Source organism: Falco rusticolus, chromosome 12 (assembly GCF_015220075.1).
Source record: "Falco rusticolus isolate bFalRus1 chromosome 12, bFalRus1.pri, whole genome shotgun sequence".
NCBI lineage: Eukaryota > Metazoa > Chordata > Aves > Falconiformes > Falconidae > Falco > Falco rusticolus.
This window is the reverse complement of record NC_051198.1, coordinates 33,589,842-33,605,173: the sequence shown is the minus strand read 5'-3', so window position 1 is coordinate 33,605,173 and position 15,332 is coordinate 33,589,842. Positions and strand designations below refer to the sequence as shown.

Genomic DNA, 15,332 nt, shown 5'->3' with positions numbered 1-15,332 from the left:
CCAGCTTCCCCATTCCCTGACTCCAGGTGCTCCAGCAGATGCTGGGTGACAACACATAATGCTACAGAACAAGGCTGAGCACAAAACACAGACCAGAAGGACACAGAGAAGTCCCACTTGCACTTTTTCCAGAGTGGGAAGGTTAGATAAACTCCACTCTTCAGACTTGATTCAGGTTGATCTCTAACAATCAAGGATGCAAGTAGGGGCGTTTACTCTCAGAATACTTGGAAAGAGCCAGTTGTGGCTGCTGGACCCTGGACTGACTATGCTGATGTCTTGGCTGGTCTGAGAGTAATTGTGGAAGGACCCTCATCACCTACGCACCTGCACCGCCTCCGTCTCCACTGTTTTCTTCAGTAGCTGTATATCCTCTGCAGTTGGAGTCTCTGTTTCCATACAGCAGACAGAAGGCAATGGTGGAGGTGCGTAATACATGGGGTACTGCAGACAACACAGACAGCTGCAGAGTCAGCACATCATTGAACACCAAGCCTTCTTGCCCAGCACAGCACACTTCTTGCAGCCACCCTCTCTGGCACCCGCAAAGGCAGCGGTAGGTACACACGCAGGGAAGGACCATCTTCTCCTGCCTATTCCCACCCATGCCCTCTGAGCCACAGCACACCACATGTGCGGCCACAGCTGAGAGAGGAGTCTATAAACACATACATGCATACATCCATACACACATCCACGGCACTGCTTAAGAGGTCAGTGCTACAGAGGGCCAGGCTGGTAAAACACTGTCAGCATCCCCAAGACAGCGGGTCTTGGGAGGGACAGACCACTGCTACAGCTGTGCACCCAGGACTCAGATCAGGCACTAGAGCCTGCTCCCATGAGCTGGAAGTCAAGACCTTCAGCACATTCTTGTCTTATTCATCCTAGGTTCTGCTGTTACCCACCTGAGGGTTCAGCCGGGCCAGCTCTTCTATTTTCTGCCACATTTCTTCTCGTTCCTTCATCCTGAACCTTCCCCTGCAGAGAGAGAGCAAGTGCAAGTGTGAACTCCTGGGGAAAGTGCAACTTTCGCTCACAGGAAGACAAAAGCAAGAGACAGCACAATAACACAGGCGAAGGGAAGAGCTGCTCTGTCCTTCAGAGATCCCTAATTCTACCTACAGGTGAGATGTGGGAAGAAGAGGGGACACAGTGCAGCTAGCAGGAGGTAGGCAGGCACACTCCCCACTCACCTGAGAGCACAAGGTAGCAGCAGTGGGCTGCACAGGTACTTTTTCCCTGGCTCTGTGTTGTGGGAGTGGACCAGAGTGATCAGTTTCTGGAGTAAAGCAATGACACCAGTTTGGATGTCAAACACGCATTTCCCTGGTGCCCCACAGATGCACAGGGACAAACTGACATTTCCAACAGAGCTGGGGCTCAACTGTCCACAGTTCCCTCTCTCTCTCTGGCCACAACACACCAGAGTTCTGCCCAAACGCCCAGGCACAGCTCTTGAACTTGGCACAGATTTTGGCACAGACCTTAAGTGACCATTAAGTAATCCCAGGGCAGTGAACATTCCCTGCGAACAGAGGTGAAGAATAACACCACTCCTTGTTATTCTCTTCTGTATTTTAAACATCTGCACTAAAATCTCTGCTTTATTTCTGACTTTTAACTATCTGGCTTTCATCCCAGTTACTGGTCTCCCTTAGTGCCCCATCTATCCATACGAAGGAAGTTCTTATACCCTGTTATCACCTCACGCTCTTGAAATAATGTAAGAAAGGAAGCTAAAAATGATAATGAAGCTGCCAAGCATTCAAGCAGCAGACTGCTCCACCAGAGAACGTATGAGTCAAAAAAAAACAAAACAAAACAAAACAAATAATCTACACCTCATTTTCTTACAGAGCTCTGGAGATCTCTGCAGGGAAACATGACCAGGAGTTAGCACTGATCTTCCCTGGCTCTTTCCTGCCTCACCCCCAGTTTCTCCAGAATCTTTTTTAATGCCCAGTAAACAGAAACATGCCTATTACTCCAGTCTTGCCACTGGAAATATAGACCAATATGTCTGTCCGCAAAGGCCCTCACATCATGAAGGCCACTGCCCCTCCAGTGATACTCCAGTGATGCAGATACTTTTGGTATCACATCTACTGCTGTGCCACGTAAGGGTGTAACAGAGCTCATTTTGTTTGGCTGGACTACATCATGTTACTGGCCTGGTACCCAGCGAGCCAAGGGCACTCATCCAGTCATTCAGCAACAGGCATCTCTAGCACCAGTTCTTTCCTTTCAGACCACCAAAGCAGTCTGAATAGCATCGGGAAAGCCCTTGGTTCCTCATCACAGATCCAGCAGTTCACCCATCACTTGTGCAGCTGATACTGCAAAAGACCACCCTGCGAAGAGAATACCCAGTCTGACTAAGAGTAGCGCTTCCAGAAATCTGAAGGCTTTACACCTGTGATCACTCTTTCCAGCCAAACAAGTATTTCCAAAGAATGAAACAGAAGTGTCACCTTTATTTTGATGACACATTGACTTAACCATAGTATTACAGCTGTCCAATGTCCCTGCATAGAGGAAGCTTCCTCCCGACCTCATCAATCAGCCTGACTTTACCTCCTACACTAGGACATTTGCATTGCAGTTTATCTGAAAGTGTCACTCATCCACATCAGTCTTTAAAGAATCCAAAGACTTTTTAAACAGCAGTACCTCACAGGACAGCATTGAGTCTATGGGAGCGGCACCCTCAGCCTTGCTTTCTAGGTGACACGCACCTCATCAGCATCCTTCATTCCTGACCCCATTACTAGCAGCACAAGAAAGCCACTGGCAGGACATTTGGAATATAACAGCTATATTGAGAGGCATCTTCTTTCCACTGCTGTGACCTACACAGAAGGAGGCAAGGTAGCTGCTGCTAGAGAGATGTCAGGTGTCAGGGTGGCCCCAGGGCACGCTGACAGGACACTTCTTGAAAGGCAGTGTTCAAGGCCCTTGCACCTTTACAGCAGGGCACATTCAGGGGAAGACACCATCTGTCTGCCCTAACCTCCCCACTGTTTTCTGTAGGGTTCTGATAATTCAGGCAGCTTCAAGGTGTCTGGGGAGATTATTAAGGCGGTCAGTCCATCTGGCATGTCTCCTGGCATGTCTCAGGGAGACTCTGTCCCTCCAAGACCAGCCTCAGCTGCAGCTGTACAGCCTGGGGTGCAGGGGTGACAAACCTGAGCTGGCATACTCACTTATAGGCTTGGTAACTAATTAAAAACAGGGCTAAGCCTTTTCTGAGCAGGCCTCTCAACATCTGGTTGCAGCCTAATAGTGTATCTATCTACAAGCTCTCTCCTTGTCACTCTCTCACATCTGCTGGCTCTGTTGGCATGTGCAGCCCTTCTCACATGTGCTGTTTTCCAGTGCACAGCACATGGTCTTCAGTGGCTCATTGAGAAACACTTCACAGCTCTCCCTTCCTTTTTCTGCCTGTGCTAAAGAAGCCTCAGCGTTTTGAAGTCATCAGTCTCACTTAATAAGGCTGAGGTCCCGTGGAAAAAGCAAGGCATTGCACAGTTATAGGTCAACCCCACATTACAGCGATCCAGTCAGCATTCCCACAGGCAGCCTTTGGCATACCACTTTACTTTGAAGGCACTCAACATCACAACCCGACAGGTTTTTATTAAAACAAAAAAGTACTGTTTCTACTCAGTTAAAGCCTCCATGTTTGAAAAGAAAATGGCAATTGACTGCAGTGCCACCGTACAGCCCACCGACAGGCATGGCCTGCAGTCAGCTCTGCCAGGGAGGCTGCAGAAATGAGCTGCGGACGCAGCACGTGTTCTCCACTGGAAGGGAGGTACTGGGACCTGCTGCTCGCCACAACAGGTTGCAGCACTCTGCAGAAAGAGGAGCAGGTAGGGGAAGTGCAGGAATGGCACCCCAAACTCCCAGACAGACTCTTCAGCTACATAACGGACTAATTCCATCAGGGAGACACCACTAAACAACACTTTCTCCTGCCTGTGAAACACTTTTTCTAATCCCACTTATTCCAGCAATGACTCATTCTATTACACCCCAGAACATGCAGCCAGAGTGTTAAGTGCACATGGATTTGCTTTAATTTCTTGGATAATTTAAAGACACGAAAGGAAAAGGCGACATCAATGGACTTCAGCAAAGAACTTGGGCATACTGTCCTAGTAAACACAAGTTTCTAATCCATCTTCCCTAGCGCATGCTCTTTTCCCCCACCATCGTGCTAGGTCCTGTACAGTCCCAGGCCCATTGCCCAACCAACCCTGATCTCCTCACTTCTCCTCTAATTTGTTCCCTTTACCTACCCCATTCCTACTAGCTGTTGACATTAAGAATAGCACTACCACCAGCCCCACCAGCCCCCAGAACCCAGCTCCTCACTGTACCTCTGTCTCTACCTCCCTTCCACCCCCCTGCACAGACAAGCGGCTCTTCCCCCCAGCCTGCTGTCCTACCCCATTCCCTTCTGCCGCCAGTTTCCCTTTCTAGTTGTTTCCCAGCCTGTCCCTACAGACCTTGCACAACGTTCTCTCCCAGCTCTGGCATCCCTTCAGAGAGGAACCTTTTCATGCCTCTCAAGGCAGGAACAGCTGCTAATGCCATGTTAGTGACAGCAGAGTTGAGCCTTCTTGTTTTCAACAGAAAGGCCTCCTTAGCTGGGTCCCTGTGGCTGGGCAATCCCACTCGGCTGAAGAATTGTATCATGCTCACCATAGGTAAAGGTAAACTCATCTCAGATTCAGCTGCTAAAAAACTTTTTTACATCCCACCCACCAAGTTTTCAGTTGACATTTTACCAAATCTGGTTATCTCGGAGAGCAAAAGGTATATCCTTGATAAAAACCCAACACAAAGTTTTCTAAAGTATAATTAGGCAGAGGCACTAGAGAGAAAATAAAAAGATCTTAACATCAGCAGAAATCAGTGCAGCTCTACCCAGCCATTTCTTGTACAGCTCTGAGCTACTTTGTTGACCTTTTCCAGAACAATTCTCCATCAGCCACACACCAGTGCTGGGAATGGTCACCCTCAGCAGGTCAGCACAGGTAGAAGCTGAACAGGTAGAAAAAGCCCCTAATGGAAACAGCAGGTAGATGTCATAGTAAATGTGCTGTCACTGTGACTTAAAACGTATGTGCAGACATTTGTGGGCTTCACAAATGCCCTAGAATGGGGGGGAAAAAAAAATAATCTTGCTTGCTCCCAATTTAGATGTTAACAAAACCTTAATTTCTCCATATGCAGGTTACCCATCCCCAAGCTCTGATTCGTATCAAAACTTTTATATTTCTTACTATTTCACAAAACAACTGAATATATCTCAGAGCTCCCCACTGCCAGCAAACATTAGTCCTCCTCTCCCCGCTGCCACCCTTGTGGCAGCCCTGGCTCATCCAGGAATGAGAAGCACTATTTCATGCCACTAAGTCAGCAGAAAACAGACCCAGGGGAAAAAAAAAAAAAAAGACCTCAGCATAAAAGGTTTCCTTCTAGCGTACTGAACTGACTTAGTTAACCAAGGCAACTCCTACAAGCACCAAAACCAGCACAAGGCAGCACAAAAAGTGGAGTTTTCCCCCTCTTTACAGCATCACGGCACAGGTACTTGCTGAGCTCAGATTTTATCCCCACCGTTTGGTCTTTGAAATTCCAGGTATTATTCCATCTTTATTACTGGAAAATTGAAAGCATCCTGTGCATGAAAAATGCATTATGCCCACTGCAACAAAGCTCTTCTGAAAAGTCTTTCTAAAGCAGCAGGATTCCACCAGCATCACTACAGCATATAAGAACTGGTAAATATTTCCAAGGTAGAGCACAAGTGTCTCTGCAAAGCTGAGTATCCCCTACATTGCAACTCATTTCCTCATGATCCAGCAAACTCTGTCAGTCTTTTCCAAGCTACCTGCTTCAGCAGAACTGAAAAGATTTTTATCAGGGCACACATTTTACCTCTTCTCATACCTACACATAGTTATTGCTGAGGAACTCTATTTTTTGACAAAAATATTTGCATCACCTTTCCATTTCCCCTCTGCCTACTGGCATCTACCATTCACTATGGTACCCAAGGAGACTCCAGGATAAGCTCAGGCTACTTGATGAGAACCTCTTACTCACTTCTGCTTCTCTGCCTTGTATTGCTGAGTGCAGTCATCAAAAAGCTTTTGGTTCATCTCCATGAACAGCTTCAGTGCATTATAGATCAGCCCATGGATTGTCCTGAAAAGAAACGAGGAAAGGAGAACAAGTCATGGTGGTATCCTCCCGGTTCTCAGCCCTGTGTTTGAGCATCAGCAGCACAGACAAGAGCTAACAGCAGATGCAACTCATATACTACACCAGTGTGACAAAAGATTTTCACATGTTCCAGCTCTTAGCATAGGAAAAAACCCTCCACAAACACAGCAGAAACTATCACACAGTGAGAAAGAGGCACAGAAGAAAGAGAAGAACACTGGGACAGGTCTGCTCTACCATGGTCAAACTAATGAGCACAAAAATATGCATTTATTTCTTGTACTTAGAACCTGGAAAGGAAGGATGCTAGGGACCTGCTCAGGACTGTTCTCAAAGGGGCTTTACCTAATCTAGGTTTAGTGGTTCCTGCAGTTCGTATTAGATAGAAACACAATTACTTTTTTGGGCTGCCCATTATTCAGTCATGAGCTTTGTCACCAAGCTGCCCAAAACAGCAGGCCTGTAGAGATGGGAACCAGCACAGAGAATACCACGGAAGAAAAGACTTCGTGTCAGCAATTTATGGACAGGTTGCACTGTGTGTGAGCTCTCTCTGGGACAAGGACTCCGATGGGGAATAAAAACAAGTATTGAAGCTGTCTCTGAAATACCTGACCCAGAGGCAAAAGATGAGACTCAGCAGACTGAGCTCTGTGCCCCACCAGCTCTACAGATGGGAGTAAGGAAGAGAGCTACAGCCCTGCTGGACTTGTGCAGGCTGTCTGAGAAAGTGTTGGGAGTAGCTGAGCTGTGGGAAGGAAGAGTTGAATCTGAGGTACTCAACCTGCCCTGAGAAGACATGGCTAGTGCTAAAACAAAGACAAGAAGAAATAAGAGGAAAACACTTTCAGGACTATTTCTGCCATACCACTGGGAAGGGGACAAGAAGACAGAAACAGCAAAATCATGAATCTTGACTGGTGCAAGAAGGAAACGGAACTGGTGGATGGTTTCAAACAAGAACATAAAGCCCTTTTCTGAACTCTCATCAGGAGGGGCAGTAACACTGAGTGAGAGTGTCTGTGCACATCTGCCTGCACGCACACGTGCGTGTATATGCACTCGTCATACGCGTGTGTGCGTGCATGTATGTGCCCATCTGCACATGCACGTGCCTTTTGGTGCACATGTGTGTGTATCTGTGTGTTTGTGTGTGTTCATGTCTACATGTCTGTCTACTCCAGTCTTTAGAGCACTCTTGACCGGTGGCTCAAGTTTGTGCTTCATGATACAATGATGAGAAGGAAGCAGTCAAGTAGCAGACCAGTGGGAAGCTCTCTGCAAAACATGTTCCACCTCACAACCCTGTCTTTGCTGCCATGGTATACTCCTAAGCTCTGGAACTGCCCAGCTCCCCTAGAATTATTTTGCCTTTTTTCACCTTCTAGAATGGGGAAAAATTACTTCTTTTTTGTCTTCTTGTGGTTTATGCTGGAAGATTTTAGGATCTCAGCTGTGGAATGAGTTTTTTTAGCTAATTCATTAAAAGGAAGTGAGTTCAACTTGAATTAACCAGGTAAAGAATCAGTGAAGAATTCCAACTGAAGAAGCACTCTGAAGAAAGGAAGTTGATGCGAGGACTGTAAAACAGGCTAGCATCAAGGAATCAGACACAGAGGGCAATTAATCTGACATGGGACATCTACCCTGTTAGTTTTGCTTTCTCTGTTCTTCCTGTACTCTAGCAGTCAGGCACCGCATTAGCCAGGGTCTCTGGTCATGGAGAACATATGGGCAATCACTAGTTAACAAGCAGCCAGAAGTCAGCTGGAAAACCTACAGCACACCTCCAAGAGACCAGCATCACTAGTGATATGCAGGTATCAAAGTCTGGGTAGACTCAATGGTCCCAAGGTGGGTGACTGCAGGTGCCTGACCCCTTGCAAAAGCAGGCCACTGTGGTCTGCTGTGGCGCTTTTCCATGCTGATACTACAAACAATCCCTCTGGCTCAGCACCTAGCGTCACCAAGTGCCATGCATCATTGCACTGTAGCAGCATGCCCCAAGATCGCTAGTAGGTCAAGCAATTTTGCATGCACAGCAAATGCCAGGGCATGTGGAAAGACCTACTTGTTCCAGTGACTCTTGGAGTTCTTGTAGAGCGCTGGAAACATGATCGGGAGAATTTTGGCTGCGTTATCGCTGATCAGGCTCATGATATATTCGTTGTTCCAGTAGTACAGTGCTCGCTCTGCCACCTGCAGTGGGAAAGAAAGCCATCCTTGGAGAGGCTCCTTCCAGTGACACCTGAGGTACACAAGGAAACTGCAGTGCTGAGACCAGAGCTTGCCGCCACCCAGCTGAGAAGCAAACGCTTCCCCACAGCACAGGCAGCAGGGCTGACCTTCACTAATTTCTAAAAGGCTGTTCATCCATGCTGCCCTGCCTTCCTTCCCTTAGCCTCTGCCAGACACTTCTCAGTTTTCTGGGGAAAATCTCATGTTCTTGACTGGGCAAGCCTCCTGTCGATACACTGATGACTCCAACACCCCTTACACAACACTTGAGGACATCAATGTCATCCACTCCAGGTCCCAGCTCAAACTAGTTCCAAGCCTCCTTCCTTTCCTCAGATTGTTCTCCATAAAGCTCCATTCCTCCCATTCCTCCCCGGCCTTACCCACAGCAGAGTCTCTCTGGGCTTTGGAGCATGCTTCAGTCACCAGGCCCACAACTTGTCCCCCTGATTTAGTAAGGTTGAAAATATGGAAAATTTTGGGGCAGCCATCCACAAGACAAACAAGTTTAACAAGTTTCCACATAGTGATAGCTTCAACCATAATTCTTTGTATTTAACCACAAATCTGGGCAATGCAGATCACTAGGGTAATCTCTGCATTTAGCGCTAGCTTGAGAATGGCTTAAAACCTAGGAAGAGAGACATCCAGTCTCAGTTTTAGATTTCAGATCATGGAGAACTCACTGTATCCCCTTATCACATTGTTCCACATGAGTAAATGAAGTGAAACCCACTTCATGTTCACTTACCTAGCTTTGGTTTCCAGCTATTAGACCCTGTTAAGCCTTTGTCTGCTAGACTAACACATAATGCCCTCAGCGAAAACTCTCCCCCACCAAGGAGTTCAGACTTACCAAGAAGTCAGCTCCTATTTTTGCTCTCAGACAACCTGCAGACACAGACCGTTCAGCCTGACTGTATGGGATACCTTTGGGGTTAATTTTCTTAGGCTGTAAAGTGTTTGCACCTTCTCCAGATTTTTCAATCTTGTTTTTCAAAGAGTTGGCAGCAGATGAGGGCTGCTATGAAGTACAGGATGCCACCCCTCCAGCCTTTACCCTACTTTATTCAAGCTCCTTAGTTCCCTATGGTAGCTCTTTCCACGCCCAAAGGTCATGTTAGTCCTTTGGTCCCCATCACCACACCAGTAATCCATGTCCAGCTGGTTTCTGTCAGGCTTCCCCAGTCCTTTCCAGGAACAGTGATCTTTTACATGCACATGTGACCTAGACTGACCTCATTTTTGGCTTGTAAACATATGACTTTGCACCTCTTTGTAACAAAAGACAGACTGAAGCCAGTCTGCCTCACTGTGCAGTCACACTCATGCTGGGGGAGGGCTACGACACTATTTTAACACCCCACCCGTCCTTGCATCAGCCATGTGTTTCACCAGCAAGCTATCTTCTTCCTGGGTACTCTTCATGGCAACCTAAACCAATGAGCAGAGAACACCTGCTAGGAGCTACTAGCAGGTCCTACCACCCTAGACATTTTAAACCTTAAGACTACCAGCCACAGATATTGTTTTAGCCTGGTACTACAGCTAGCTTCCCTTCAGTGGGAACAAGGAAGAAGCAGACTCTAGCACTTCTTCACTATACCTCACTCTCTACCACCTACAGCAGAACAGACTAACATACCTTCTCTGCACACTGTCCTTTTGGTTGGCCTCCCTCCGACACTGCAGCCAGCTTGGCTTTACTGCAACAGGGTGACACTGTATGGATCTCCTCTACACTCACCAGCCAAAACAGAAGGTGGCAAAGCCCCTCTCCTCTGGCTCCAGCCTACGCCAATACATGAACAGCACTGCAGCAGGAGAGGCCCCACCCATCGGCTTTGTTTTCTCTTTGGATGAGCTTGCTCTGTGGTTGTGGTGAGGATTCTCACTGCTTCCCACCACATGTCACCCCAATACTCACCCTGGTCACATCTCCACGCACCACTGATCCACAAAGACAAGCCCAAAACCTGGGGTGTCACCCTCACGTGCCAAGTGGGTTACAAGCCAGGGCCCTATCCCTTCCCTGAGCTGCAACCCACCTGGAAGTGTGGGCTGGAGACACACTTGGCCAACTGCCTGAACAACGGCTCCATAACTTTCACAAACTCAGATGGCTCAATCACGTCCAGGATCTCCTCCAGCTCATTTAAAAACATCACCTCCTTGGGACTGTGAGTTTTCGGCCAGAACTTCAGCAAGCCCACAATCACCTGAGTGGGGAGGGTACAGAGACAGTGTTAGAGGCTGAAAGTTAACACCAGCTATGAAATACATTTTTAAGGGTCTGGTCACAACAGAAGAGGGGAGAAGTAACAGAAGAGACTTTCTCAGAAAGTTTGGTTGGGTTACTGGAGAAGAAAGAAGAGAGAAACTCAGACTCTGCCAAGTTACACACAAGACAGCAGCACTGTGCAGGCTGCTACAACTCTGCACTACAAGCACAAAGCTTAGAACCACTTTTTTTCCCCAAGCACTGCTCAACATGGAAAGCTCAAACCAGAGTGGGCAGTGGCTGGTAGATGGTACAGAACAACCATGAAAGACCAACTAATAAAATTGGAAATACTATGGAAAAGGTCATTGAGGAATCATGATTCAATACACCACGGAGTTTGAACACTGGGGAGCACCCAATAAATAATGCAATGGATGAGTTTGGGATGAGGAAAAGGAAGTCCCATTTCACACAAAAGTAATTGGATTACAGAGCTCATTCATGCAAGACTCTGTGGAGACTCAAGGTCCAAACAGAGTCCAGAAGAGAGCAGATGAGTTTATGGAAGCTACACCCAATGGTGATAATTAAATATGACAATGCAGATGAAAATTCTGGCTGAGTAAACTATCACTTACAAGATACTGAAAGAATATACTAGGGGAACGGCTATATCCCACTTGATTTTATTTATTTGTTTTTAATATTGCTTCCTTCCCTACTCATCTGCTTCTAGACACAGTCAAAGGCAGGATCCACAATCCTGCAGGCCTTCGCTATGTTAGAGCCACTGGTATGGCATGTACAGAAATGCTAACTCCACAGACACTAGATTCACACACAACTGGCGGAAGGAACTGCTCTTTCAAACTCTGTGTACTTCAGCAACCTGATCCTGAGGCCAGCACTCCAGAGGAAGTTCGCAGCAGTGGAGGGACAGTAGTGGGCAATGCAACAGCAAGATAAGAAACATCTAAGCATTATGTTCTCACCAACTCAAGACTTGAGAAACCTTTTGTATCCTTAGTGCTTGTCATTAGTCAGGCCTGCTGTTCAAGCAAGAGTTAGCTTCAGTGACTCAGATGTAATTTCTCCTACAGCTAAGGTGGTGCAAGGTGTGCCGAGTCTGCCTTTGCTATTACTGAACATGTCTGAGGCCTTGCTCATCTGGCAGTCATTCAGACTGCTGTTAGCACAAGAGTTACTGTGTCAAGCCTTGCTGAGCAAAATTCTGGGAGGCCCACTCCAAGCAAGTATGGACCTAGCGAGTGATCTGGCCTCCTTCTGGCACTGGTGGCAAAATCTCTGAGTGCGTTCAGAGCCTTGCTGATGCACAAACCCTGTAATTCTTCAAGACTTCAATAACCCCAGTCATCCCAGGAGTCCATTCAAAACCTTCACAAGCAGGATGCTTCAACAGGACACAACCTGTGGCAATACATCTTTGGTATGTCTGGTTGAGACCTAACGCAACACCCGCTGAAGGTAATGAAATTGGGTCATCCCACTGCTTTCCACAAGCACCAAAACAGACCTGAGTCTCTAATGCAGGGGACACTAACCCATTAACCCAGGAAGCATGACAAGCTGTGGAGCTTTACTATTTGAATAAGCTGCAAAATGAATCCTGGAAATACTGACAGACTTCTATTTCTCTCTTGTCCTTCACCCTCCAGTAAGTGCTGTGGCAGGAGGCTGCTGGGCTGGATGTCAGCCACAGGAAGTACTCAGCATGATCAGGAAGCTACTTTACGCAGTTTGTTTCAGAGCAGGCTTTTGGGAACACAGGAAATGGAGGACCCACACTTAAAGGAAAAGCTGTGAGGTCTGCTTCAGCACTGCTGATGTCAGAGCTGAGGAGCCAGAAAACTGACAACAGCTGACCGGCTTCCACCAAGCACAGTCAGGCTCACCACGAATGCACACATTTCAGCCAGAGAACAGAATGACCCCAGCTAGCGTTACTCATTAAAATGCTCACGCTTTCTGATGCTCCCTGCTACAGTGACACAATCACACGTTCTTTGGCCATCTGCTGTTTTGAGGCTGTGAAGCTCAGCTCTGTAGAAGACATTTCCTGGCCTGTCGTGGGTGGAGAAACACTTGTCTCCTGCTTGCACCCTCTGCCAAGCCAGCATATAGCCTGGTTCACACTGCAGGTCTGTGCAGCCAGTAACTGGAATATGTGAGGTCCCCATCTACACTGCTCACACATTTTTAGAACCTGCTATTTCCCATCACTACATCCTGAAGGCAAATGCATCTACAATGCGACCTAACACTAGGGAGGCAGCAAACTGACGCTAGAGCAGGAAAGAGAATACTTTCATCAAGGAACAGTGGCTTGCCTAAGTAGAACTTTGTGTCCCAGGTTCCTAACCTCATCCCCACAGTTTTACAGCCAACTCTGGCAGTCTGGACTGAACTCTTGCTGTTTCAGGGCCTCCATGAGCTCATGCTGGTTCCATAAGATATCAGATGGCAGCCATGCATTTTGTCTCTGCAGCATCTGTCACTAGCTGAAAGCTCTGCCCTGAAAGCACAGCTTGGTATGGTGTTCCTTCCACTACACTAAGATCTGACACACAGGAAGACAACAGCCCACATTCCTGAAGCTTTCAGGAGAGAATGCTAAAGGCTTACACATGAGCAGCACAGCTCCTTCTGCCCACAGGTCACCAGGCAAACCCTGTAAACAATGCAGCTGACTCCCAGCCTCCCCTTTTTTAGCCTTGCTATACTCTAAGACATGAAGCTTTCAGGGACTTGACTGACACACAAAGGTTAAGCAAGGTTACTCACTGGCTCTGTCAAGCTGCTGTCCTTCTCCAAGAACTGTACAACACAGTACGCCAACTGTGGGGGGAAAAAAAACACAGCAAGATTAGAGCTTCCTCAGGTGAATCTGAGATTAAAGTGCCACCATCACCCTAGGCTGGAAGTCCCATTATGCCCTCCACAGTGTATATGATGAGCAGAAAATCCAGTTCTTCTGACAGCAAGTGAAGGCTCTAGGACCAAGGGCCTGAGCTCACGACACCTGTGCAGTATGAAGGATGAAATTTGAGCCACTTAGAGCAGTCCATAGCTAACAAATTCAAATGCAAGCACAGGTGTACACATGGGAAGGAACAAACCTGACTATCACAAAGTCCTGCCCCACAAAAACAAGGCTAGGAGAGCAGACATCACTCCTCAGTATCCATACTTTTTCACTTCCCAGCCTCAGTCCTAATCTTCTCTACTCTTCCACTACGTATTCTAAATTGCAAGAAATTAATCTCTGTACCAGCCTAGCAGCCCAACATGCCGATTTCTCTGCACATCACAGCAGTGCCTAACAGCTGACACACACAGGCTGATGACTGCAGCTCAGAATTCTACCTCTGTTTCAGCAGGGCCCCAGTATTTCGCAAACTTCCAGCACAGAATGGCAAAGCATGCCACAGCATTAGGCCAGCAGGAAATGGCAGGATACTCTTCCATCAGCCAGTGGCAAAAAGCACACATGTATACATACAGGCCCTGGCCCTGCAAGGCTGGGACTAACCACTGCAGTAAGACACTTAACGCAGAGCCCAAAACATCTCACAGCAAGAACTTTGTACAACGCAGTAACACAGCCTGATGAATAGCTAACAACAGCTTTTGCAAGAATCCCATCCTCCCCTGGGAACTTTAAGCACTGCTCACCTGTGGGTGGTAGACACTGAGAGACTTCACCTTGTGCAGTGGTAACAAGACTCTGATAAGGAACATCTTGTGCTCTTCCTTCAGAGGCAAAGCAAACCCATTGATTATGCTGAGAAGAAACAAAGTCTCATTAACATCTCCACTCAGCAGAAATACAGTTATTTCTCACCTCAAAAGAACCAGTGGCTTGCCCTAGCACTCATTAGTCACTTCAGAAAGGACACACCAGAAGTGTGGTCAGTGGGGCCCAACCTGCATACCATGCTCAGCAAGAGTGTCTCCTCAGCCCGCACGCCAGGGAAATGCCTCTGATGGGGCCTGAGGTCTGTGCTGTCCTGCACCAGGCTGAGCCCACACACACCTAAGCAGAACCTCTGGGGAAGGCCAGCACAGAGGCAGCCCAGTCCTTGAGGCTCATACTTTACAGAACAGGAGGATGGCAGCAAGAGAGGGGCTGCAAACAGAAGGGCAGGTAAAGCCACGGAAAAGGCTGCTCACTGCTAAGGCTTCCCAGGGCTGTAAGGAATTCTTCTATCACCTGCTGAGACAAGACAGCAAGGGTGACTGGACTCAAACTCAAAAGAAAAGGAGACAAATCTGGGGAGGAGAAGGCTACCAATGCATTTACTGGCAGGCTGGAGAGTACTATCACTGTGTGCTTTGTCAGACTGAGATCTTCTGGAAGAGGTGGCTCCTGCAAGAACTGCTGAAGGAAGGCGCTGCCAGATCACACAGCTCACTGTGCTCGGAGGCCTCACTGACTACAGGCCCTCTGGGACTTCTGAAAGTGCCATTACCTTCCCAGGATCTCCAACAGCTCTGCAATCCCATTGTGGTGCTCAGTTTCATAGATGAACCTAAAGAGAAGAGAAGAATGAGAGGTCATTGCCGAACACTGGAAACAGTTTGAAAAGCAAAGGAAGGAAAAACACTTGAG

At 47.6% G+C, this 15,332-nt stretch overlaps 1 protein-coding gene across 4 annotated transcripts in view; it reads right to left on the bottom strand.

The window, feature by feature from the left end:
• Window positions 1-15,332, bottom strand: part of PPP2R5D (protein phosphatase 2 regulatory subunit B'delta) — a 30,916-nt gene that overhangs the window by 3,047 nt on the left and 12,537 nt on the right. For 2 of the 4 annotated variants that reach the window (XM_037405802.1, XM_037405803.1), the window contains exons 8-15: window positions 15,193-15,252; window positions 14,396-14,504; window positions 13,505-13,558; window positions 10,527-10,697; window positions 8,312-8,439; window positions 6,121-6,222; window positions 909-981; window positions 328-444 (exon numbers count right to left, since the gene is read on the bottom strand). In XM_037405802.1, coding sequence (XP_037261699.1) covers window positions 328-444; window positions 909-981; window positions 6,121-6,222; window positions 8,312-8,439; window positions 10,527-10,697; window positions 13,505-13,558; window positions 14,396-14,504; window positions 15,193-15,252 — 814 coding nt within the window. Of the gene's footprint in view, window positions 1-327; window positions 445-908; window positions 982-4,514; window positions 4,688-6,120; window positions 6,223-8,311; window positions 8,440-10,526; window positions 10,698-13,504; window positions 13,559-14,395; window positions 14,505-15,192; window positions 15,253-15,332 lie in introns of all 4 variants that reach the window. The other 2 variants (XR_005107029.1, XM_037405804.1) reach the window with 2 other exon arrangements.